The sequence below is a fragment of the Eubalaena glacialis genome, chromosome 1 (assembly GCF_028564815.1).
Source record: "Eubalaena glacialis isolate mEubGla1 chromosome 1, mEubGla1.1.hap2.+ XY, whole genome shotgun sequence".
Taxonomy (NCBI): domain Eukaryota; kingdom Metazoa; phylum Chordata; class Mammalia; order Artiodactyla; family Balaenidae; genus Eubalaena; species Eubalaena glacialis.
Genome location: NC_083716.1, coordinates 205,432,154 through 205,459,276, shown reverse-complemented (window position 1 = coordinate 205,459,276; position 27,123 = coordinate 205,432,154). Strand labels below are relative to the sequence as shown.

Sequence of the window (27,123 nt, the reverse complement as noted above, 5' to 3'; positions counted from 1 at the left end):
TGGTTTGAGAATTCAGAAAAGCCAGAATGTATAAATTCACTCATCTTCTCATCTTCCTGCAAAGTAGAAAAAAAAGGAAGATTAACAATAATAACCTAAAGCTAATGCTTTTGCTGCAAAGTATGGAGAGGAAAATTGCTGCATCATACCAGTAGAAAGCAGTTTCCTCAAACCACAAAGCTTTGTCATATATTTAAAATACTCTATGATAGTGGGAATTATAAATAAAGTTTAAGAGAAATTAATCAACATAGATTTTACACATTTCATGATTTACTATATATTTCCTTTTTATTATGAACTTTAGCAACATATAAGAATATATAAAAATGTACAATTTAAAAACTCAAATAAATGCTGATACACCTACACCCAGGTTAAGAAATAAACTCTTACCACACCTCACAAGCCTCCAGTGTGCCCCTTTCCAGTGTGCTCCTTTTTGTGAGACGAGATCACAGTTCTCTCATCTCCCAAGAAGTAACCACCATTTTGAATTGAGTTTATCAATCCCTTGTTGAATAGTAGCAGAAACAGTGGGCATTCTTGCCTTGTTCCTAATTTAAGTGGAAATACCTCCATTGTCTCCTCATTAAACAAGATACTGCCTTTAGGATTAAGGTACATATATACAATTTATCATTATAAGAAAGTATCCCTCAATGTCTATCGAGTGTTTTAATCATGAGTGACTGTTGAATTTCGTCAAAGGCTTTTTTCAGCATCTATGAAAACATCATATGCTTTATAGGTTTATTAATATGGTATATGATGATAGGTTTTCTAATATTGAACCAACCTTGCATTCTTGGAATAAACCTTACTCGGTCATGGTGTATGTTTTTCATAGCATGGTGTGGATATGCTTTTGTAATTGTGCCATGAACACTTGAGAGGAATATGTATTCTCTCTTATCAGAGTGTGGAGTTTGATATGTATACAAAAGATTTACCCTATTCATTATGTTGTTTAGATCTTGCATCTCCTTACTTATTTTTTGCCCACTTTATTTGTTTTATACTGAGTATATTAAAATCTATTAGTGTGTTCCTATCTGTCTCCATGTATCTCCTGTAGTTTTTGCTTCATAAAAGTACTTGTTCTGCTATTTGGTACATAAATATCATAACTATTACATATTCTTTGTGGATTAGGGCTTTTCCTATTTAAAATGTCCCCTTCTGTTATGTTCAGTACTTTGGGACTTAAGAGATAAAGACTTCAAAAAATATATTTGTATAACCTTCCTGATAACTCCTGCTGCTCCTATTCTCAGTGCCTACGATGACCACTCCATAATGTACTGTAAGCAGTTTCCATCAGGATTTATTCTCAGTGCGGGCCTATCAAAAGCTGTGATATACCTGCTGCATGCCATTCCCAATCCAAAAGGAAAAAAACAGCAGCTGGATTGTTATTACTCTTAGTATTTATACTAATGTACATTGTGATATTTGCTTTTAAAAAATTTGCCAACTAAACTGATTACCAGATAATCTGCATGCCCAGAAGATCTAAACTAAAATAGAATACTATTTCATTACAGCATTTTGCTATATTTAGTTTAGACTAGGTAGCTCTTTTAAGAGAATTAATTAAATTAAGTATTATTCAGCAGTAAAAAGGAATGAGAAAAATCTCTACAAATTGATATGGAGTGATTTCCAGAACATACTGTTAAATGATAAGAAGCAAAGCCCAAAAAAGTAGTTAAGTATGCTACCTTTATGTAAGAAAAAGGGTGATATACATATATCTGCTTATTTGTGCAAAAGAAACACAGGGACAATAAACCAGAAACTAAAGGAACTGATTATCCACAGGAGGTGGTGAAAATAGGATAGAAAGGAGGGGTAATGGGAATGGGGTAGCAGGAATGAAAGTAGTTGACACTTCTCTGCATATACCACTTTGTATAGCTCTGACTTGTACAACCCAAGAAATGATTCACATACTCCAAAAGTAAACAACTAAACCTACCAAGATGTGGGAGAAGAAAATGGAATACAAACAATAACAAATGAATAACATAATTATGTTGAAGGTGGGTGGTAAGAAAAGAACTAACCTAAGACAAAAAGAACTGTACCTAAATGTTATGATCTAGTTAGTATGTTTCTCATAGGGATATGGGTCAGCAATTCTGAAACTACTTTATGTGTATGCTAGAATTGAACAAACAAATAAATAAATAAATATATCATAGATATATGATATATCTATGGTAAGATATATCTATGGTAAGATATATCTATATTACCAATATATCTATTGGTAAGAGCCAGGCTACTTACCAATAGAGAAAGAAATTACAAATAAGCAAAGCTAAAATGAACCCTGTGATGTTGAACAGGAATCAGAGGTATCAGTCTAAACTCAAGGTTTTCACTATACACACAGATAGATAAATATAAAAGTATGCATATTCATGGATTAGTATAATACATACATTTCCTAGCTCTGTCTGCTGATGGGGCCTAATATCAATTGTCCCTGTGATAGACAGACTCTGTGGAGGACCCCGCCATGATCCCTGCCTACTGGTGTTCATGCCCTTGTATAATACCCTTTCCTTGAGTATGGACAGGAGCTGTGGCTTGCATCTGACCAACAGAAATGGCAACGGTGATGGGGTGTCTCCCTTTTGAGTATATGTTTCATTATATAGCACTCCATCTTGCCAGAGGATTTGCTCTAGAGACTCTCTCTGGTTTTGAAGTAAGTGGCCATGTTGGGAGGCCCATGGGGCAAGGAGCTAATGGTGGCCTCTAGGAGCTGAGGATAGCCTCCAGCCAACAGCAAAAAAGCTGGGGCCCTCTGTCCTATAACCACAAGGAAATGAATTCTGCCAACAATCTGTGTGACCTTGGGGGCGGATTTTCCCCCAGGAGAGCCTCCGGACGAGAATCAGCCTGGATGACACTGTGATTGCAGGTTTGTGAGACACTAAGCAGAGCACCCAACTTAGCTAAGTGCAGATTCCTGGTCCACAGAAACCAAAAGAAAATAAATGTGTGTTGTTTTAAGCCACCAGGTTTATGATAATATTGTTATGCAACAACAGATAATACAACACAACATAAGCAGTGAGAATACCTAGTGCCCAGATCTTGTATTGTACCAATGCTAATTTTCTAGCTTTGATAATTGTACTATAGGTATGTAAGATGTCAGAATTGGGAAAAGCTAGGTAAGGAACATATGAGAAACCTCTTACTATTTTTACAACTTTTTGGTAAGTATAAAATTAGTTCAAAATAAAAAGTTTAACTTACAACTCAATAGGAAAAAGATAACCCAACTGAAAAAAGGGCAAAGGATCTGAATAGACATTTTTCCAAAGAAGATATAAAAATGGCCAATAAGCACATGAAAAGATGCTCAACATCATTAGTCGTTAGGGAACTGAAAATCAAAACCATAATAAGATACCACTTCACACTCACTAGTATGGCTAGAATCATCAAAAAGTCAAATAATAACAAGTGTGCTGGTGAGGATATAGAGAAATCAGAACCCAACAGAGTCCCACTGTTGGTGGGACTATAAGATGGTACGGCAGCTTTGGAAAACTGTCTAGCAGTTCCTCAAACGATTAAACATAGCTAACATATGACTCAGCAGTTCCACAACTAGGCAAATACCCAAGAGAAATGAAAACATATGTACACAAAAAAACTCACAAATGTTTATAGGAGCATTATTTATAATAGCCAAAAGGTGGAAACAACTAAATGATCATCAAAAGACAAATGGATAAACAAAATGTGGTGTATATAAACAATAGAATATTTTATTTAGTCATAAAAAGGAATGAAATACTACTCATACATGTTACAACAGGGATGAACCTTGAAAACATTATGCTAAGTGAAAGAAGCCAGTCACAAAGACCACATATTATACGATTTCATTCATATGAAATGTCTGAAGAGGATGTCTATAGAGACAGAAAGTAGGTGATCGGTTGGTTGTCTAGGGCTGAGGGTACAGCAATGACAGCTAAAGGGCATGGGGTTTCTTTTTGAAATGAAGAAACGTTCTTAAATTGACTGTGGTGATGGTGTGCGTATCTGTGAATCTACTAAAACCCACTGAATTGTACAATTTAAATGGGTGAAACATATGATATGTGAACTATAGCTCAATAAAGCTGTTTTTTAAAAAAGCCCTTGGTTAACTGGCTTCTCTTGCACCCTCTCTTGCATTGCTGCCACCTGCTGGTTATTGTTTTAAAATACCTGTCAAAAACGATCAATGTCTAATTTTATAAAAGCAAACACTGAAACAAATGCAAAGAGAAAATTTGAGGATATTTCTCTCTATCCTTTTGGAAATACCATCCCAAATATGATCAGGTTCTCTGAAATAGCAACTTCATTTATCCTTGGAAAAATAAGATTCTGAATAAAACATATGTAAAAGGCATTTGGACATTTTTGAGATAATCAAGGAAATGTGAATTGGGATTTGCTATTAGATGACAGTGAGGAATTATTGATAATTTTGTTAGTTGTGATCACTGTTGTCCAGTTTTGTTAAGTTTTCATTTTCTAGAGATATATACAGAAGTGTTTTAGGAATTAAATGACTCAATATTAGGGATTTGCTTTAAAGATACAACGACAAAAAACAGATAGCGGAAGTAAATATGGCAAAATATTGATAACTCTCAAAGCTGAGGGATGGATAAATGGTGGGGGGAGTACTATTCCCTCTTTTGGGGTGTATGTTTGAGGTTTAAAAAAAAAGAAAAAGGACTATTATTCTTTGAGACCAAAGGACATATAAACACTCTGAATTCTCCTAAGGACAAGGTAGAAAATCAATAAATGGGGGTAACAAATAATGAGGTTTGCAAATTATAGGCAACAAAAAAAAATTTTTAAGCCTGTTCAAAGAATAAAAGAAGACATTTCTTCAAATCTTACCCAGATCATACTGTGGTTGTTACATGTCAACAATACATGCTTCACTGATACTCAGAAGTGCTCAAATACTAATTTAGGCAGGAATCTTTTTGAAAGCACGTATTTTATAGTACCGCACTGAAATCGCTTTTATGTCATTGAAATACTCACCCTTTGAGACTTGGCTCTTTTAAAGAGAGAGGAGTACACCTTCTTCTTCGGCTTGACAGCTCCGAAGATAGATCTTCTAACTTGTTTTCAGATTTAGCAGTGTTATTTGAAACAAAACTGGTATTTGTCAAGTCCTGTAGCATTCTAACACCTGAAAGGAGTATTGTTTTCAAAAATATTTTTAACAGTATATATAGAGATATGGAACTACATATAGGATATTTACTGGTCTGTAAATTATTGGTAGCAAATTTTTAAACTTAATAATCAAGTTATAACTTTAAATTTCACAAAAGTAGCACTGAAATTATCTGTAAATCAGTTTTTTTCTAGCAATAATGAGAGGAAAAGAGACCTACCATTTAAGACAAACTATCAAAGTAGTAGCCTGCAATATTTTTATTCTGAAATCACATTTAGGCTGACAGAAATTCTTCATGAATTCAACTCTAGTCACAGAATCACACAAATTACTACACATTCATTCAACATTTGTCGTCGACTGCTCACGCTATGAAAGCCACCATGAGGAACAGAGATGAAAGACGGCTCACCAGTCTCTAAAATGTCCTGCAACTCTAGACCTTGGCACTTCTTTTGCGTCAGTATTCCTTTTACCTGAAGTCTTATCCATAAAAATCCTAGTGTTCTACATACATATATTGAAATGTTAGGCTCCCAGTAGAAAACTTTAATTGATATGGGAATGTCTAATGTTGCAAAATTGCTAATAACAAAAGAACGTCAATGTTAAGGGGAAAAAGTGAGGTAAGTAATGTTATATATAGTATGATTTCAAGTATATATTTTAAAATGCATAGATTCAAGCCTGCATGCATATGCCAAAATGTTGACTGCAGTTCTTCCAGGTGATTGTTTTTTCTACTATTTTCTGATTCTCTACTTTCAATTTTCTGCAATGAGTGAGTATTATTTTAATAACTGGGGAAAATAAGAAATAAACACTAAAGGTAAAAATCCTACCTATCCTTTAGGGCTTAAAATGCTATTTGATGATGCCTCTGCAGATTCCTCTAGCCAAAATTATTCCCCGTCATTACATCCCTTAACATGTGTGGTTTTATTAAAGCATTTGCCATATTTAAACACTGTACCTGTTACTTTTCCATACATGTACTCTGAGGAAAGGGAGTTGGTATTGTTTATTTTTTAATCTTCTAAAATACCTAGAATAAGTTTTGATCATATTAAATATATGCTATTGGAGAGAGTCCCAACCTTAAGAAATTTGCAATTGTCTTTGGTAAAATCAAACCAGGGCAATTCATTATTATATACATTTAAAACACCCAATTTCCTTCAAAAATATGAAAAAGGAAATTATCTGCCTAATGCCATTATCAGACAACTTTGTGCTAAAGGCCAAATACATTTTTTAGTGTATAAATGTCCAAGCCACTCTCATTGTTATCTTCTCAAAGTATTAAACCTTCTTTAAATTCCTCCATATTGCTTCTACAGATCGGGCTACACAATTATACATTGTTTTAAAATTCCATAAAAATAAGTTATAACAGGAAATGCTTTACTGGTTAAATGAAAAAATATATATAATTTTAAAACTTGATCACTTCAGTTATGGACATACCTATTTCTGATCTTTGTGTTCTTTGGTTGACTTTAAATTTCATCTTTTTCATCTTCTCATGTACATCATCACTTATTTGAAAGATGGGTGAGCTCTCCAGAGCAAAATTTTCTTTCAGATTTTTACTAGAAGAAATACTCAAAGGTTTTGAACCCTCAGGAACACTGTTAGGTGAATATATCTGAGATAAAGATTTCAACATTTTTGTGTAAAAGTCTGGCTTAATTTTGACAATTTCCTCATTTTCCAAATTTTTTTCCTTAACAGCATATTCAGATTCAACTGATATTCCCTGAACGGTGTCAGATATTATCTCCATTAGTTCATGACTATCTGGAGAAGGATCTACGAAGGTCTTCCTTTTCTTTGATTTGGATGTCATTTTATTTATTTTTTTGACCTGGCACTCTCCTTCCTTTGTCACTTCCTCGAAGGGGATATCTCTCTTTTTATTCAGAGTTGTAGTGCTTTGCTTTGGATTCTTATGTAGTTCCATTTGGTTTCCAGGGTCAGAATCTGTCTCATCAGTAGTGTGTTTTAAACCTGGTTCTAAGGAGACAGACGTCTGTGAAGAACCTGTTAAGTGCAAAACAGGTTTGTTGTTACCTTTTGCCAAAATGTTCTTTGCCTTGCCTGATGATTCTTTCCCATGCTTTTTAACTGGTTTATAAGGATTTGAAATTTGACAATTTTCTTTTTCATTACTGTTGATTTCCATACAGTATCCACTGATAATACCTTGGCCTTCAAGTCTTTGTTTAGATTTATTTATTTTAAAATTAAGATCTTTTGTATAGCTTTCTTGGCCATGCACATCTTTATCATTATCCTCATATATCTGGTACATTTCAGAAATTATTTCCGTCTTCCGATTTACTTTCTGCCTAAGCTTCTTATTTATTTTTGATTCATTCTGCTGAGCAGGTTGCTTATCAGTGACATGCTTTTTCAAATCCAACACATTCTGGGTATATAAATTTCCATTATTTTTGGTGGGAAGATAAATCGTTTGAAATTCATTTGTGACTTCTGGGTTTTCAGAAATGGTTTCTTTATCCTTTGGGGTTAGGGAAAAGAAGGCACCTTTTACTGTGTCATGTACACCTTTGTCGTTCAATTCATTTTTTTGGTTCATTTCCAAAATTATTTCTGTCTTCCGACTTACTTTCTGCCTGAGACTCTTATTTATTTTTGATTCATTTTGCTTCCCAGTATCAGTAGCATGCTTTTTCACCCCTAAAAGGTTTTGAGTCTCATAATCACATGGATTCCTATTACCTCTGAGGGAAGGATCAGCTATCTGAAACTCATTTGCATCTTCTAGGTTTTCAGGGATGATTTCTTTATCTTTTTGGGTTAGACAAAATAAGTTACCTTTTTCTGGGTCATGCATTCCTTTGTCATCATTCTTATATATTTGGTTGATTTCAGAAATGATTTCTGTCTTCCGACATACCTTTTGCCTAAGCTTATCTATTTTTGATGCATTTTGACAAGCAGGTTGTATATCATAAACATGCTTTTTCACCCCCAAAACATTTTGAGTGTCATAATCATGTAGGTTTCTACTATCTTTGGAAGCAAGAGCAGGTGTTTGAAACTCACTTGTGCCTTCTAGGTTTTCAGAGATAATTTCTTTATCCTGGGTTAGAAAGAAAGAGTTACCCTTTTCTGGGCAATACCCACTTTTGTTATTAGCTAAAAGATTCACTTCGGAAATTATTTCTGTCTTCCGATTTACTTTCTGCCTAAGATTCTTATTAATTTTTGATTCATTTTGCTGAACAGGGTACACGTCGGTGATCTGCTTTTGCAGACCCAATACATTCTGGGTCTCACAATCACACAGGTTTCCATTATTGCTAGTGGAAAGACCAGATTTTTGAAAGTCATTTGAAACTTCTAGGTTTCCAGAGATTTCTTTATCCTCTCGGGTTTGGAAGGAAAAGTTACCTTTTCCTGGGCCTTGCACATCTTTGGCATTATCCCCAAGTATTTGGTTCATTTCAGAAATTATTTCTGTCTTCCGATTTATTTTCTGCCTAAGCTTCTTATTTATTTTTGATTCATTTTGCTGAGTGGGTTGCATATCAGTGACATGCTTTTTCAAATCTAACATATTTTGGGTCTCATAATCACATAACTTTCCATTATCTTTGTTGGAAAGATAAGCTGTTTGAAATTCACTTGTGACTCCTAGGTTTTCAGAGGTGGTTTCTTTAACCTTTTGGTTTGGGAATAAGTTATCTTTTTCTAACGTATGAATCACAAATGTCTGTCTAGAAGTTTTACTTTTCTTATAAGCTAGAGAACTAGGACCCATATCAAATTTACTGTCCTGCTGGAATTTATCTGAACTTTGGGAGAAAGAGTATGTTTCCTCTTGATCATCTGTTACATGAATTCTTTTCTTCTTTTTGTTATACTGTGTACTTTGTCTGTCATCCTGATCAAAGCCATTATGAAGGGTTATTTTCTTCAGCATGTTCAACTGAGTCAGCTGTTCAGTACTGAAAATAAAATTTGGTTCTTCTGAATCCCCTTTGCCATCCAGGACAACAGATCTTCTTTCCAGTCCATTTTTGATCTTTTCCTCAATATTCACATCTGAACTATTTTTAAATTGTCTCTTTGATCTTTCTCTCTTTTTTTCAGAGCTTGGATCTTTCACTTTTCTGAAAGTTGTCATTCCACAATCATTTGGTTTTTTATTATCTCTTTTATTTTTAGTGCCTGTTGAAACTGTAACAATTTTGCTTACTTCACTAGCAGTTAAATCCATGTCATCATCATACACAGTTTTTTGCAATTGAAAGTCACCATTACCCTGAACTGGATTCATGCCCTCTGCAGTAGGTTCACTTGCAGACTCAGACGAGGCAGGAAGGCACATTATGTTTCTTTGCATTTTAATATTTGCTTCGTTAGTACAATCTTTTATTTCATTATTCCAATTTAATATTGGACTTGAAATCTGTTCTTGATCCATATCTGTTACACAGGGAGTGTCTGCAGGATTATTTGATTCCCAAGATGATACACGTTTTTTCCTTTTAGTCACGTTACTAGGAGATGACTTCTTTCTGTGGCTCATCGACTGGGCATTTTTCATCTCACTCATTAGAGAACTCCTGGAACTTTGGTCTGAGTGGGAATGGCTTTCTATAAAATAAAGGGAAACAAAATTCAGAAATAAGTAGTAACAAGGAATTTATTATTTTAAACAAATGAGATTAGGAATCAAACTGTTTCAGAGAAAGGATTTCTGACAATGTGTTCTGTTCAGATACTAATATTATGAAGAATCTATGCCGATAAAAAATAAAGTAGGGGACTTCCCTGGTGGTCCAGTGGTTAAGAATCTGCCTTTCAATGCAGGGGATGAGAGTTCAATCCCTGGTCAGAGAACTAAGATCCCACATGCCGCGGGGCAACTAACCCCGCGCGCTGCAACTACTGAGCAAGTGGGCCACAACTAGAGAGCCCACGTGCTGCAACTACAGAGCCCATGCACTCTGGAGCCCACACGCCACAACTACACAGCCCACGCGCTCTGGAGCCTGTGTGCCACAACTAGAGAGAAGCCCGCATGCCACAGCAGAGGATCCCACATGTCGCAATGAAGATCCCGCGTGCCGCAACTAAGGCCTGACACAGCCAAAAATAAAAAATAAATATTTAACAAATAAATAAAGTAGAACTGAATGGAGTAGTCATAAGTCACATTTTACATTTCTATCTACAGGAAATATATACTGGGAATTCACTCTGCCTTGGCCTCAGCAGTAGAGTGGAGAATAGCCAACAATAGAGCCATTAACATTAACATATGTTTCTAAGTGAGAGGAGTCTGGGAAATGAACCCAAGTAACAGTGATAACTCTGATAAGGATTACTATCAAAATGTTATCAGCAGGTACCTAAAGTTTATAAAAATTATATACACATAGTCATATACCTTTTAGAAAGAAAAAATAATTCAAACTCCAAATTCAATATAGTTATGGTTCCATATCCCAATCTGAAATTCTATGTCAAATATATAAGCCAGCCTACACCACAGGACTATTATTTTAAAATACCATATAATTAAAATGTAAGTGTCATCATTTTTTCTTGTTCAACCATCACCTAGGCTCAAGTTCTTGCTTTATCACCAATTGGTTATGATCTTGAAAAAGTCACTACACTTATCTAGAACCTCAATTTTTATATCTATGAAAAAGAGAAGATATAACTAAATAATATATCATGTCTTTCAATTCATAAGCTAAGATACCAAGAAAAGCTCTTTAGGCCAGCTCACTTCTAAATACCGTTTCCAGAGTAGTAGTATTAGGCCACTGTAGACCTGACATTTGTTGGCATATTTACTTTTTTTTGGCTGCATTGGGTCTTCATTGCTGCGCGCGGGCTTTCTCTAGTTGCGGTGAGCTGGGGCTACTCTTCGTTGCGGTGCAGGGGTTTCTCATTGCAGTGGCTTCTCTTGTTGTGGAGCACAGGCTCTAGGCGCACAGGTTTCAGCAGCTGTGGCACACGGGCTCAGGAGTTGTGGCTCACGGGCTCTAGAGCGCAGGCTCAGTAGTTGTGGCGCATGGGCTTAGTTGCTCCATGGCATGTGGGATCTTCCTGGAACAGGGACTGAACCCATGTCCCCTGCATTGGCAGGCAGATTCTTAACCACTGCACCACCAGGGAAGTCCTGGCATATTTACTTTTAAACTAATTTTTTCACCAGAAATTTTAAATAGTAGAAGTTAGGAAATCTGTAACATAAGAAGTCTAACTTATTAACTGTTTATACATGATGGCCCCCAAGAAGAAAATCCAATGAATGTTAACTATTTAATACTGACACTCAAAATGAATTAAAAAAAAAAAAATCTCACCTTTGGGAAGTATATCAACAATAGAAGAAATGTGTTTTGAATCATTTACACCACAAACATTCTGATCATTTTCTTTAAGAAATAACAATTCCAAGTTATGCTGAGTTGATACCAAAGAGGGGCTATCAGGTGAAGTCTTTGACATGATATTGTCACACTGCATTTTCTCTTTATCTTCATCATCATCATCATTTGAAGTTAATGGAACCCTAAGAGCAAGTAAGAATGAATGAGGAATTTTGTATTTTACAAAAATTATTTAGAAAATTACATGGATAGTTCTTTCTATATTCCATTTATTTAAGATCCAACCACAAACCCACCCTGATACCATTTTGTATTCAATGAAGGCAATTATAGGTAGGAAATAGGTAGCTTCTAATAGTACGGAGGAGTAAAACAGAAATGCTTCTTATCCCCTTATCTCCAGTGACTCCAAAAGGAGATAAATGATATAATCACTGGTTGAGCTATTAGGACAATAATATTAATGAAATGAATAAAGTTCAAACATACTTATAAATATTCATGTATAATATTTATAATTTTTCTGTAATTAATTCTATGGAAAAGCCAAAACTCTTCCTCTGGTTTCAAACAAGTACAACTTGTATGTAAAGTTTTGTGTGTAATAAAGTCTGCTATGTTTCCAAAAGGTATCCATGTAAACTAAAGCCATATTCCTAGAGTAGTTAAATCTATGGGGGGAAAATAAATCTATGGAAATAGACAAAATGACCTTTTTGAATTCAGAGAAGAAAGAGTAATATGCTCCAATGATAAGGATTTTGCTTTGTACGCCAAACAAATCATAGATATTTAAAAATTATTGATAATGATAAAAATAAATACTAGAAAATATTTGTTAAAAATTTAAAGGCACCTATTAGTAGAATAGCCATTGGGAGGAAATGTCTATACCACTTGAAGAAACAGGTTAGCAAAAATTGTTTATTTTACAGAGGAGAGGTTCTGCTTCAGGTAATGGCCAAATAGCTACTATTGAATCAACCTTATCAAACATAATGACTATAAATTCTGGACAAAATATAAAAAAAACAACTACCCGAAGTTACTGGAGAGTGAATAAAAAGCAACTAGATACAGAAGAGGGATTGGCACTTAGAAAAAGGGTGAGCTTCTCACTGTTTACAAACCTCAGTCAGTGCCACATTTTCTAGAAGTTAGAAATCCAGTCTTATTATTATTAGTTCAAGGTCAGAATTCAGGGCAACTACAACTGCTGTAAAGTGTGTGTGATGGGAGAAATAACAGGAAAAGTAGACAGGGGAGCCCCAAATTTTGTGCATAAGCTCTCTCCAAATCTCTAGCTCATTCCTGAATCACATATATGAGAAAGATTCCAAGTGGCCCAGCTAAGGATTATAGAACTGAAATGAGATTTCATATGTTGTTCATCACAGGGAAGTAATAACAAGTCTGAGTTCAGATAAGGTAACTATCTACTAAAATAAAACATCAAACTTGTCAGAGGAATATATCTGAATCCAGATTTTCTACAACATAGAAGTCACAATGTCAGGGGTACAATCCAATACTATTCAATATATGAAGCAACAGAAAAACATGATTCAAACTCAAGAGAAAAAGATAATCAACAGAGAATGATCCAAATAAATAAATGGCCAATAAGCACATGAAAACATGCTCAGTTTCATTAGTCACCCAAAAAATCCAAATCAAAACCACAGTGAGATACCACTTCATATCCACTAGGATGGCTATAATCAAAAGGATGGATAATAACAAGTGTTAGTGAGGATATGGAGAAAATGGAACCCTAATACTTTGCTGGTGGGAATGTAAAACAGTACAGCACCTTTGGAAAACAGTTTGCCAATTCTTCCAAAAGTTAAACATAGAATTATATGATCCAGCAATTCCACTGGTAAGGGTACACCCAAGAAAGTGAAAAACAACTTTTATATGGATATTCATAGTACCATTACTCATTTACAGCCTAAAAGTGGAAAGAGCACAAATGCTCATTAACAGATAAATGGATAAACAAAACGTAGTTTATCCGTACCATAGAGTATTAACCAGCCATTAAAAGGAATGAAATACTAATACGTGCTATAATATGGATGAAACTTGAAAATGTTATGCCAAGTGAAAGAAGCCAGACACAAAAGGCGACATATTGTGTGATTCCATTCATATGAAATGTCCAAAATAGGCAATCCATAGAGACAGAAAGTGGATTAGTGGTTGCTGGGGGCTGGGGAAGAAGAGATGAGAAATGACTACTAATGGATATAGGTTTTCTTTTTGGAGTGATGAAAATATTCTGGAATTGGATAGTGGTGAATGTTGCACAACTTTGTGAATATATTAAAAACCACTGCATTGTATACTTTAAAAAATAAACTTCATGAGAAATTTTATGTTATGTGAACTATATCTCAATTTTTAAAAAATAAGTAGAAAAAAGGAAATAATAAGGTGCAGACACCAAAGAAATATGAAACCGAAAAAAAACTGACAAAACACAAAAATCAATGAAACCAAAAGCTGAGTTTTTTTAAGAGAGCCGTAAAATTGACAAAACTCTAACTAGTTTGATCAAACTTTACTGTCTAGATGAAATGGATAATTTTCTAAAAAGACAAATATTTTCTAAGTTGACCTGAAAAGAACAGAAAATCTGAAAAGCCCTCCATATCTATCTAAGAAATGAAATTAATAATTAAAAACTCCAGACCCACTTCTCTTATGAATTCTCTCAAATACTTAAGGGAGAAATACCACTTGTACAATTTTTTTCAGAAAATGGAGGAAGAGGGAATGCTTCTTATCTCATTTTACAAAGCCAGCATAACCATTATCAAAACCTATCAAATATATAATAAGAAAATTATAGACCAATATTCCTTATGAAAATAAGTACAAAATTCTTTAAGTAATTATTAGCAAATCAAATCCATCAACACATAGAAAGAATAATACACCATTATTATACACCATGAGCAAGTGGAATTTATTCTAGGAATGTAAGGTTGGTTTAACATTAAAAAAATCAAAGTCACATTAATAGAACAAAGGAGAAAAGTTATGACTCTCTCCACAGATACAGAAAAAACAAATTTGACAAAATTCAATACAAATTCATTATTAAAACTCTCAGCAAACCAGAATAAAAAGGAACTTCCTCAACTTGCAGAAACGGTGCCAACTTTTCAACAGTAAAGACAGAAGCCAGAAGACAATGAAATGATACCTTTAAATTGCTAAAATTTAATAACCTAAAGTTTTATAATTGCAAACATAATCTTTAAAAATGAAGGTGATATAAATATGTTTCCAGAAAAATAAAAGCTGAGTGGATGCATTGCTAGTACCTGCACTAAATAATAAAGGATTTCTTCAGGCAGAAGGAAAATTATCTCAGAAGGAAATAAAACGCAAGAAGCTTATTTGTGAATTTTACCTCAATAAAGCTGGAAAAACAAAAAATAAAATACAATTAAAAAGGAGCATACAATTAAAAAATGTAGGAAGCAATATGAAGAAATTGGAAATGACTATTGACTACACAAAACAGTGAAAGTAGTTAATTTGTGGGATTAAAATATATGCAGAATGAAAATACATAATAATAACATAAAGGCAGGACACAGGAATGTCGAGTTGAAGTGTTCGAAGGTGCTAGCATTACTGAGGAATGTTAATACAATAATCAGTATTAGAGTATAATAAATCAAGGATGAGTGTTGCTATCATTAGGGTCATCATAAAGGAATAGAAGTTAATAGACAAGGAAAATTAAATTATGAAAAATATTTTATTTCAAATGAAATAAAGAAAGGAGAGAAAAAAGGAACATAAAACAGGTGGCTCAAATAGAAAACAACTAGATGGCAGATATAAATCCAACTCTCTCAGGAATTATATTAAATGTAAACATAACAGCTATTCTAATTAAAAGAGATGACGTTACATTAAATTCATTTTTTAAAAAAGGTAAACCTACATGCATTTTAAATATAACAGAGAGTTTGAAAGTATAGAAAAGGACATACCATGGCAATGTTATATCAGACAAGTAGACTTTAAAGCAGTATCATTTCCAGAAATATTTCATATTGATAAAACAATTTATCATGAAAACAAATCAATCCTAAATTTATATGCATCTAGTAACAACTTTAAAATATATAAGCAAAAAACTGACAGAACTAAAAGGAGAAATAGATAAATCCATAATCACAGTGGGAGACTTTAATGCACTTCTCTCAACAGCTGATAAACAGACAAAAGAAGCAGGAAGGATATGGAAAGTCTGAACAATATAATCAGCAAACCTGACATAATTGACATATATAAAATACTGCATCCAACAGCCACAAAATACACATTCTTTCCATGTGTACCAAAAATATTTACCAAATTAGACCAAGCTGTGCTCTAATGCAAGTCTCAATAAATTTAAAACGACTAAAATCACTTGAACTATATTCTGTAATCACAAAGGAATTAAATTAGAAACCAACAAAAAGTAATTAGAAGAAAACACCCAGCTGCTTGGAGATTAAATAATCTTGTAAATGATCCATGAGTCAAACAATGTATCTGAACCGAAGGTAATAAATACTTTGAAATAAATGATAATAAGGATACAGCTTATCAAAAAATGTGGGATGCAGCTAAAGGAGAAAAATAGCCTTAAATGTAGGCAGCTATGCCCCAACAACTTCATATTTTTGAAAAGGCTTAAAAACAATAATCTAAACCATTTTAAGAAACAAATAATTACAGTAATAATAAAACTTTTAAATTGAAAAGATAAAAACACTGTAAATCAACTATACTTCAATAAAATTTAAAAAAGAAAAGAGATAATAAGAAGCAGAATAAATGCAATAGGAAATAAATATACTAAAAGAAGGATCAACATAACCCCAAAGATGATTCATCTTTGCAAAGATGATAACATTGATAAATCTCTAGGGCAAAACTAATCAAGAAAAAAGTGAGAAAAAACAAATAGCCAGTATTGAGAAAGAAAAAGAGAACATCATTATGTACCCTACAGCAGACATTAAACGTGTAACTAAAGCTATTCTGAACAATTATATGACAATAATTTGATATTTTAAATGAAATGGACAAATCTTTTTAAAAATTAACAAACCTGACAAAAGAATAAATAGAAAAGCTGAATATTCTTACATCTATTAAAATGGGATGTTATCAAAAATGTTTCCACAAAAAAACTTCAGGTCCAGATAACTTCTCCCAAATAGTTAAAGAAAAAAAATTTTTTTACACAGATACTTCCAGAAAATAGAAAGAGGGGTATTTATCAATTCACTTACTGTGACCAGCATAATATAAATATCAAAACGTGACAAAATATATTATAATAAAGGAAAATTATACATCATCTTCATTATTAAAATACATGCAAAAATCCTTTAAAGGATTAGCAAAATAAATTTAGTGATATATATCAAAGGGATAAATCATCAGGAGCAATTCATTTCAGGATTGTAAGTGATTTAACATTAAAAATATCAATTATAATTCATTACCTTAGTAGAAAAAATATAAAAAATTCATTACATTAATAGAAAAAAAAGAGAAAAATATTATCTTCTCAATAGTGACAGAAAAAGCATTTGATAAAATCCAACAGCCATTGATGAAAAAACTCTCAGCAAACTAGGAGTACAATGGAACTACTTTAATCTGATAAGGAGAATCTATAAAAACCTAAGAGCAAACATATTAAATAATGGGAATACAATAAGAATACCCACTGTTAGTACTTTTATTCATTACTGAACAAGAAATAATCAGTCCAACAAGGTAAGAAACAAAAGATAAAAGGCCTATAAACTGGAGAGGCAGGTGAAGGGAAAACTGTTCTTATTTACAAATAATAAAATTCTATTAATAGAAAATTTTAAAAAAACTATAGATAAACTATTAAAATTAGTAGCAACATCAATGTAAACAAGGTCAATATTCAAAAATTAGTTGTATTTCTATATACTATCATCAAAAAGAAAAAGAAAATTTGAAAACTATCAAGAATAGCACTAAAAACATCAAATAAGTAGGAATAAATGTAAGATGTGCAATAACTGTATTCTAAAAGCTCTGAAACTACATACATAATATCTAAAAAACAGAGTGATATACCATGGTCATGGATGAAACACTCAATTTTATAAAGTGTCAATTTTCCCCAAACTGAACTATATTCTATGTAATCCCAATCAAAATTCCAGGTGTGTGTGTGTGTGTGTGTGTGTGTGTGTGTGTGTATGTAAACTGACAAGCTGATTCTAAAATTCACATGGAAATGCAAAAGGCCAAGAATGGCCAATTAATATATATTTTTAAAGCATAAATAACTAAAATAGAGATTCAAACTATCAAACATCGAGACTTATTATAAAGCTAGTAATTAAGATAGTGTGGTTTTAACAAAAAGACTCATGTAATAGAATAGTGAGTTCAGAAATAGACCCATACATATCCAGTCACTTGATTTTTTATACAGATGACACTGCAATGAGGTGGGGAAAGGATGGTCTTTTCAATAAATGGTTCAAAGTCAACAGGATTTCCACACTAAAAAAATAAATGACTCTTCTCTCACATCATACCCAAAATTCTAGGTAGACTGAAGATCTAAACATGAAAGGGAAAATAATAAAGCTTTTAAAAGAAAACATACATAGGAGAACACGTCATGACCTTGCAATTGGTAAAGGCTTTCTTAAAAGACACAGAAAGCATAACCATAAGAGGGAGGGGGACAAATAGATATAGATATATAAATTGGGTTCATCCAAAGATACCATTAAGAGAGCAAAGTGGCAAGCCACAGAGTAACAGACATTTGTATGCACAAAGAATTTATACACAATGTATAGAAAGAACTCCTACAAATCTGCCAAAAAAAAAAAAAAAAAGATAGCCTGATAGAAAGAAAATAAACATATAAACAGATGCCTAACTTCATTAAGTATCGGGAAATTAAAACTTCAGCGTAATACCTCTACACCCCATATGACTAAAATGAAAAAGACAGACAATAACAAGTGTTGTTGGAGATACATAACAACAGGAATTCTCATATATTGCTGTTAGAAATGTAAACTGGCATAATCCCTTTAGAAAACTGTTTAGCAGTTCCTTCCAAAGCCAAATACATGTAAACCCAGCAATTCTACTCCTAAGTATATACCTAACAGAAATGTATACATATATTAATCAAAAGGCAGATACAAGGTAGAATTATTTATAATAGACCAAACCTAGCAAAAAAACTAAAAACAGAAGGATGGATAAATTATGGAATAATCATACAATGGAATACTACACAGCAATGAGAATGACTGATCTACAACTACACAGGACAATATGGATGAAATCTCACGAACACAATGTTGAGTTACAGAAGCCAGAGACCAAAATCATACATCCTGTATGATTTCATTATAGGAAATTCAAAACTAGGTAAAATTAATTAATCTACAATGTTAGTAGTCAGGATAATGTTTATCCTTGGGTGGGTGATGAGTAGTGACTGGCAAGGGGCACAAGGATATCTGAGGTACTGGTAATAATCTGTTTCTTGGTCTGGGTATTGGCTATACCATATAGTGTTCACTGTGAAAATTCACCATTCTCTAAAGATTTTTGCACTTTTCTAAAATGTACATTATACTTCAAACAAAAGTTTACTTAAAAAAACACAATAAAATTTTCTGGAGGGCAAGTTAACACTTGATTCATACATTTACATGAAATAATGCATGCATAATGATGGCCAAGATTTTCTTGAAAAAGAACTGAGCACCTACAAGACAACAAAATGTACTATTTTAAAACTATATTAATTAAAATGTACAGGTGCAATGTGGCACCAGTACAGAATAGACAAAACAATGGAACAAACTGGAATGAACAGAAAATGACACAGTGGATAAAATAATTTTTTTTTTACTATAGTACAGATACCACTTCAATACATAAGTGCACTTTGTACACTTAAAAAAATGCATTAAACCTATAATTTATGTAACAGAAAGAACATTGCCTAAAAGAGACAATTCTGATCAATGCTATTAATTCATTGAGTCATTTTACCTCTCTGAACCTCAGTAACTGTCTTTAAAAGTGATAGGTTTGAAATAGTGTATTTACTAAGATTATAATCAAATTAATCAAGAAATGGGAATTTTGGTCAGGAGAATAGTAATGATGAAAGTTAATTTTAAAGTCTGAGTAGTATGCAAGATAATAAAGGTAGAAATAGTTATCAGATTTACCCAGCAGAAAACATGAGGCCAGTGACCTGGAGGAAAAGAAAGAGCTGAAGAGTAGCAGGATTCTATAGATGACCTTGGTTATTGAATTGATGGGTAAGTTCCTTGGAGCCCCGGAAATACAACCTGTAGCAAGATACCACAAACCATCTCATTTCTACCTTAACAGGCAACTACAGGTTGATGAAACCTGACCATTGCATAACACACACAGATTACGTTGTATGAAAATCTAAGTATTCTGAACCAGTGTAATTCAAACCTATGTAACTCAAGGTCTACCTGTGCCTCTTTCTTCTCTAGAAACTATGGGAAAGCTGAATATTATTTCAAAGTTTAAAACTGAATTCTATTAGATTATATCTTCAATTTCTTTCACTGGTACAATATTGACAAGTATTTCATTATTCATTTTTAAATGTTTTTCTGTTTCAAGGAAGCAAACCAAATAAAAACTTTTCGAAGTCCAATTCAGGTAAAAGTGCACCAGTCAGTATTTAACCAAGTTTTGAAGCAATTACCTTGCAAATGGAAGACGCATCAATTTGCACTGTTTACTAACCCGTTTCTTCTTGCTACTTGGCAGAAGAAAGGGACTCTGATGGAACTATTTTTGAAAAGAACAAAGAAAATGAAAATGAATGAAATTTCTAATCTCATTAGATCATGTTTGTCATTAAAGTACCAAATTATACAAGGATATTAACAGTAATAGAACAATTCTTGCATTTAGCCTTCAACAGTTTAATGAGAATAATGTGATGATAAGGTTAAACACAGTTCATCCTTAATCATGCCATACAAAGATAATCACTACTAATATTTTGGTATATAACCTCCCAAACTTTATTCTATGCCTATGAATAAATACACACGTCTATACTCATGCATATACAATATTTCTACATATACATTTGACCCTTGAAGAACACGGGGATCTAGGATCTACCTCTATTTTTTTCCCCTAATAGTTTTCCGATTGTGTCCATCTTTTTAAAAATAATACAAATTCTTCCCTAATTTGAAATATGACTTTTCTACTAATACCTTTTATGTTTTTGAGTCTGTTTTGTCTTGTGTTCCATGAGCTGTCTAATCCTGTGTTACTTTTAATCGAAAGCTAATTTTTATATAAAAATTTCAATAACCAATTATATCAAATAATAATGTGCTGTTAGCCAATTAAAATTAATATTATCTCCATTCCTTGGTATAAAGTCTAAGATATGCATCTCTAACCTTGATGCTACTTAACTTATCTCAATTATCCTCAATAATGCTAAAAATATTACACTATTTAGACACAAATTCTACTTACCTCAGAAAGAGTGCTCATTTCAATTGCAGTTATCAAGTTATTGTTCATGAGTGCTTCTATTTCTATAAGCTTCTTATTCTGAAATAAAGAAAGAGCCTTCTAATCAACTAAGATTTGGAGTTTATTATACCATACATTTACAAATACCATCAGTTGAGAAGACTTAAAAAATAACAGATCACATTAGGCTAAAAAGGTGCTACACGGCATAGTTCAAACAGACACAGACACATACGCACACGTTTTGAATGCTTTTGAGCTATCAATCATAAATTTTCCTACTTTTTTTTTTTTTGGCAGCACCACGCGGCATGTGGGATCTTAGTTCCCTGACCAGGGATCGAACTCGAGCTCCCTGCATTAGAAGCACAGTGTCTTAGCCACTGAACCGCCAGGGAAGTCCCTTCCTACATTTTTTAATCTTCTCATAATAATAATACATCATGTGGCAACTGAACACAGTTTGTCAGCCACAGGAATTTAACCTCCAAGAAGTATAGTAAGTCATTTTTCCATTTTAAATTAATTTCTACTCATTTTGGAGTTAGAGCTATAGCTGTAGCTGTAGCCTAGCTAAGCACTGGCTCTTACTGCCCTGCTGTGGACAGAGTTGGAAGTTGGAAGGAAAAGTAAGGACTACAATCTTCATTCTACTTGGCTTGTAGCCAGTGGAATGTTGCCATTAAGAGAGAATACAAACACTCAGGGAACTTCCCTCCTTTCAATTCACTGAAGGAATTATGCCCATCTTCTTAAAATATATTAATGTATCAAGTTTTGCTATGATAAGCAATCAAATGTTGATCAAGGTATTATATTAGTTTGCAGAGCCACAAGTACACATTTAGAATGTAGATTCAAGACACCTATTTTATTACCCATTAACAGTTTGTCCATTAACATGGCACACTCTTTCAATATTTTACAATAATTACAGGTTTGAAAAACATTTAGAGCTTCTAAAATAATACAGTTTTAGAATTCAAACACAATATAGTTTCCACACCAAATTATTTAGCTTCAGACGAAGAAATGTGTTCTCAAAATTCAGTTTCTCCACTTCTTTTTGCAGTAGCATCTTTTCAGTTGTAATTCTTCGAGAATTCTCTTTCTCTCTGCTAAGAGCCTGAGCTAATGCCCTGTTGTTGTGCTTTAAAGAAATTTTGAAAATAGAAGAATTGTCTGTAAAAAAATTGTAAGAGTTAATATTGAACATCTTAATACATTTTCATATTCCTTAATAAAACTACTTTGGACAAAACATATTTCACTTTGTAAGTTTTAGCTGAAGTTAGAAAAGAAGAGCATGACAACACAGATGGAATTTTGAAAAAAATGTACCCAGAGTTTGGAGCTGAAGAAATAAAAGCTAGATAGAAGGTGAATAAGAGTTGTGAGAAATGCAGAATGTTTGTGAATACAGAGTTAGGAATAAGAGGACTCTAATATAGACACAGTATTCTAGATAATTAGATCAGTCACAAAAACTAAATCTTGATACTTGTTGCTCTGCCTTCCTTCCTACCTTTGACTAGGAGGTAGAATGGAGAAGCTGATCCCACAGCTCTAACTAAAGATGTCCTAGAGAAATTAGGGTAGCCCATCTGTGAAAATTTTAGAGCGAGTTTCTGTGGTTCCAGAACTGAACAAATTAATGCTCCCAAAGTCCATTTTTCAAAACCTCAAGTAGAAAAGCAGCATACTTACTGTAATGTTGGACAGATCATCTAAACCCTGTGGGATCTTCTACCTCCACCTTTGATATCCTACCTCTTATTTCTAGGCATCTATTGCAATCTAAACTTGACCCCTTCTCTTTACAAGTACTATGTAAATATAATTTAAATCAGAATGCTTTCTGTTGTTAGCAAAAGAAATTTAATTGTGAATTCCTTGGTAACGTTCACCTTACATATAGTGCTCCCTTAGTACACCTAAAGCATAATTATATTTTCATAATTTTGATTTACATGCCACTATTCAATAACACATCCCGTGGATTTAAAGTTACAGTATATGTAATATGTTTTATAATAGTAATATATATTTTTATGTAATAGTATTAATAGCTATAGTAATAGTAATGGTAATAATAGTTTATAATACTAACAATATTTTTTTTAAAACTCAGGGAAAGCTTGGGCGTCTAAAAAAAACAGAGTCCAAAAAGTACTTTATTTTTGGCACAAAGAAAGTAGATTCAGACAGCCACCTTTGACACATCAAGTGGAAATAGACTAGAACCAGTTTAGGACTTCCAGAAGCTAAAGGTTAATAACATTTTCCTGTTGCACTCCTCAGACTCAGTGTATTCCTTCATAGCAGTGGGCGTGCAATGGTCCTGCCAAAGAGAGTAGGAAACTGCCACTATAGAAAGTGGTCTAATACAAAAGATGGTCCTAGAGACCTGGGTAGGAGCAACATTACGATTTAAAGATACTCAGGAGGCTGGGCTATTTCACACGTGTTGATCTACAGGAAACCTCCCCCAATCCTGCTAAGATGGAAATGAATCATTGAGATAATTTTCAGAAGTAATGAAAATTTAGCTTGAGGCGTTTCCTTGACTTTCTTTTTTTTTTTTTTTTGCCTTCTGACATCTTAGCTCCAGAATCCATGAAACACCATCTCCAAAGAGCTCAGTGCCCTCATGATGAGCTTTGGTTACATAAAATCACCCACTACAGCACACTATCTGGGCCAACCACCTCTAGATTACCCATCATCCAAATGCTGCAACATGTCAGGACAATCCGTCACTTTTTTTTCAGCTCTTTTTCAGAAATGTCACATTGGTATTTTCTTTGCAGTGTAGGAGGTAGCTGCCTTGGGCCACCCCAGTCCCACTGCTGAAAATTCAGCTGACAGTAAATCATCATAACCACCCAACTAACAGGAGTTGAAGGAGATAGGAAGAATTGAATAGAAAAGTCTCATTTTAACAAAATAGTCATTTTAGTCATTTTCTATACTTGAAAAAGTATCAAATACTATATCAATTCTCCAGAAAAAAGTAAAAATGTGAGTATACTTTAAGACTAATAACACTTACTTATTATTTTTGTTTTGATTTTTGAAGCAAGAGAAACATTCAACTTAGCAGCCTTTGAAATTCTTTTCTCTTTCACATGTCTTTTAATTCCTGAGGTAAAAAGTGAACCAGTTTCCATCACTGGGTACTCCATCACTGAAGTAAAAAAAGAAAGAAAGAAAGCAGGAAATCATAGTATTGATTAATAAAGGGAAAAAGGATAACTGATAAATACATTCTAAGAAGTAAATCATGACTTAAATAATATACTTTGTACATAAGTATTTGCAGAACCCTTCATATAAAATCTGAAAGTATGAATATAATCAAAAGTGGTTTAAAAGTAGAATCCTAAAAAGGTAAATGACTTTGTTTTTTCGTTCAAACCTATACCATTATATCTGCCTGCCAGGAGCTAGGCTAGGCACTTGGGACAAAAAACAGGATACAGCTGCATAGGAAGGCATAGTCATGGAATGCACAGTCCAGTGTGGGCACAGACTCTATTGTGATACAAAGTAAGAAGTGTAACCTTAGAGACATGCACAGAAGAGATATACCTAATCCTATGGGGACTGTTCCCACTTCATCCTTGGACATACACTCCATTTCTCTGCAGCCTTTACAGCAAAACTCCTTAAAAAAATTGCCTATACTCAGTTTCCAATCTTCTTGTAACCCTATTTCACTCAGGCTTTCACTCAATTCCAACAAAACTGCTTTTGCCAAGGTTTCTAATGACCTCCACACTGCTAATCTAATGGTCAGTTCTCAGTCCGCATCTAACTTGATCTAAGAGCAGCATTTAATGTGGTTAATTTCTCTTTCCTCCTCAAAAACGATATTTCCTCAGCTACCAGAACACCAAACTCCTGGGGTTTTTTTTTTTTTTCCCTAGCTAACTAGCTGCTTCTTTCCAGTCTCTTTTACAGATTCTTCCAACCTATAATAAGTTCTCTCCTTGGATTTCTTCTCTTTATCTACCCTCAATCTTTTGGTGTATTTTATGTATTTAACTCATGGCTTAAAATACTACCTAGATATCAAGAACCCCAAAATTTATGTCCTCTGTCTGGATCTCTTTCCTGAACTTCCCTGGATTCATATAGTTGTCTACTCCACAATTCCACTTGGATAACTAAAAAAGCATATCAAACTTAACCTGCCCAAACCTGCTTCACTCAGAGCCTTCCCCACTTCAGTTAATGGCAATTCCATCCTTCCAGTTGCTCTAGTCAAAAATCTCTCACATCCCAGTTTACCTTCACAATGCATTTAGAATCTGACAACTTCTCAGTATCTCCACTGCTACCAACCTAGACTAAGGCACTAACATGTCTCACCTGAATTATTTCAATAGCTTCTTACCTCCCTACTTCCACTCCTGCCCTCACTACCGTGTATTAATCTATACTTTCTAAAACTCTCCACCACCTGCTCTTCTTCCCATTTCTATAACTTTAAACTCCTCCTTCTCTCCCCCTAGTCCATTCCTCTAAAGCCACAGTGGCCACCAAGATCTAACTGCTCCTGACATATGCCAGGCATTCTTCAGCTTCAGGTCCCTTGTATTGGAGTACCCATTCCAGGGTGACTTACCACACAGAGATTGAGGTACAGTCATTCCTTGGTATCTGCAGGGTACTAGTTGCAGGACTCCCACAGATACCCAAATCCACCATGCTCAGGTCCGTTATATAAAATGGCATAGTATTTACATATAACCTGGGCACATCCTTCTGCATAGTTTAGATTACTTATAGTACCTAATACAATGTAAATAGTTGTAGATGCAATATAAATGTTATGTAAATAGTTGCTCGGCAATTAGCAAATCAAACTTTGCTTTTTGGAACTTTCTGGAATTTTCCCCGATTTTTTCCATCAGTGATTCGGTTGGTTGAAGGAGATGATTCGGAACCCGAGAGTCGGACAGGAGAGCCGACTGTATTATAAATAGTGGTTAGACTGTGTTGGTGCCCCAGTTCTAATATTTAATAGCTATGTGATCCTAGCATCTCCAAGTCTCAATTTCCAGACTTAGAAAATTATAAAAAGTCAGAGCATCTCACTGTAGGGATTTAATGAGCCAACGCATTTACAGTGCCTAGTACTGGACGTAGCACAGAGCGCTCACTAACATTACCTATGTATTACTACTCTGTAGCTCTTGTCTGGCTAGCATCTCGGCTAAAGCAGAACTACTCAATCCCACATCCAATTCTCCTGAGTTGGATTCCTCATCTAGAAAAATCACAGTCCCTACTTGCCTACCGAAATCCTACCTGTGCGTCAAGACCCAGTTCTGGTTCTAAGTTCTTCCCAGTCGTCTATCACCGCTTCGCCTTCAGTCAGTCTCCCTTTTAATCGAGCGCTCCAAAGGAAAGGGCTCCTCCAAGAACTTGAATAAGCAGTCTCTAACATTCATTCAGCCTATTTACTGAGCGCTCACAGTGAGCCAGATACTGTTCCAAAAGCAGTAGAGCAGTCATATAGACAGAAATCCCCTCCTACAGGAGCTGGGTTTCTGCCTGGCGGCTGGCCCCCCTCATGGAGCCGAGAGCTCAAATCCCAGGAGCAAGAAGCAGCGACTCAGATCCAAACCAGGGCCTTCCTCAAGAAGCCCCTCTGAGCCAGCACTGGGCCCGGGGGCCTGGAGACCCGAGGCGGAGTGGGCGGGGCCGCGGGCCGCGCGCGGCTCGGCGGACCAGAGACCCGGGAGGGCAGCGCCGGGAGGTTCGGCTCGGGAAAGGCATGGGTCCCGCCAGACAGGGCAAGGCCACGCCAAATGTCACAGGTCACTGACTTACCGCTTTTTCAGGGTGGTGGGACCACCACTCAGCTCCCGGAGCCCAGCGCTCGGGGCCAAGGCTTGGGTTTAAACTCCG

General features: G+C 34.4%; 1 protein-coding gene across 1 annotated transcript; it reads right to left on the bottom strand.

The window, feature by feature from the left end:
- SGO2 (shugoshin 2) lies at window positions 1-27,123 on the bottom strand. Its single transcript, XM_061203773.1, has 10 exons — window positions 27,046-27,123; window positions 24,257-24,391; window positions 22,211-22,386; window positions 21,205-21,282; window positions 20,408-20,493; window positions 11,581-11,789; window positions 8,066-9,853; window positions 6,692-7,774; window positions 5,083-5,233; window positions 1-56 (listed from the first exon to the last, which is right to left on the bottom strand). Exons 2-10 carry the CDS (start codon window positions 24,387-24,389, stop codon window positions 41-43), a joined length of 3,720 nt encoding a protein of 1,239 aa, XP_061059756.1. The 5' UTR covers window positions 24,390-24,391; window positions 27,046-27,123; the 3' UTR covers window positions 1-40.

What these genes read in the sequence shown, in the direction of transcription:
- SGO2 (XM_061203773.1), bottom strand. Translation starts at nt 24,389, where the DNA reads ATGGAGTACCCAGTGATGGAAACTGGTTCACTTTTTACCTCAGGAATT. An exon ending in ATGCGTCTTCCATTTGCAAG is followed by an intron (nt 11,790 to 20,407) that starts GTAATTGCTTCA and finishes ACTTGCTCTTAG; the next exon opens with GGTTCCATTAACTTCAAATG. An exon ending in TGTTGATATACTTCCCAAAG is followed by an intron (nt 9,854 to 11,580) that starts GTGAGATTTTTT and finishes TTTATTTTATAG; the next exon opens with AAAGCCATTCCCACTCAGAC.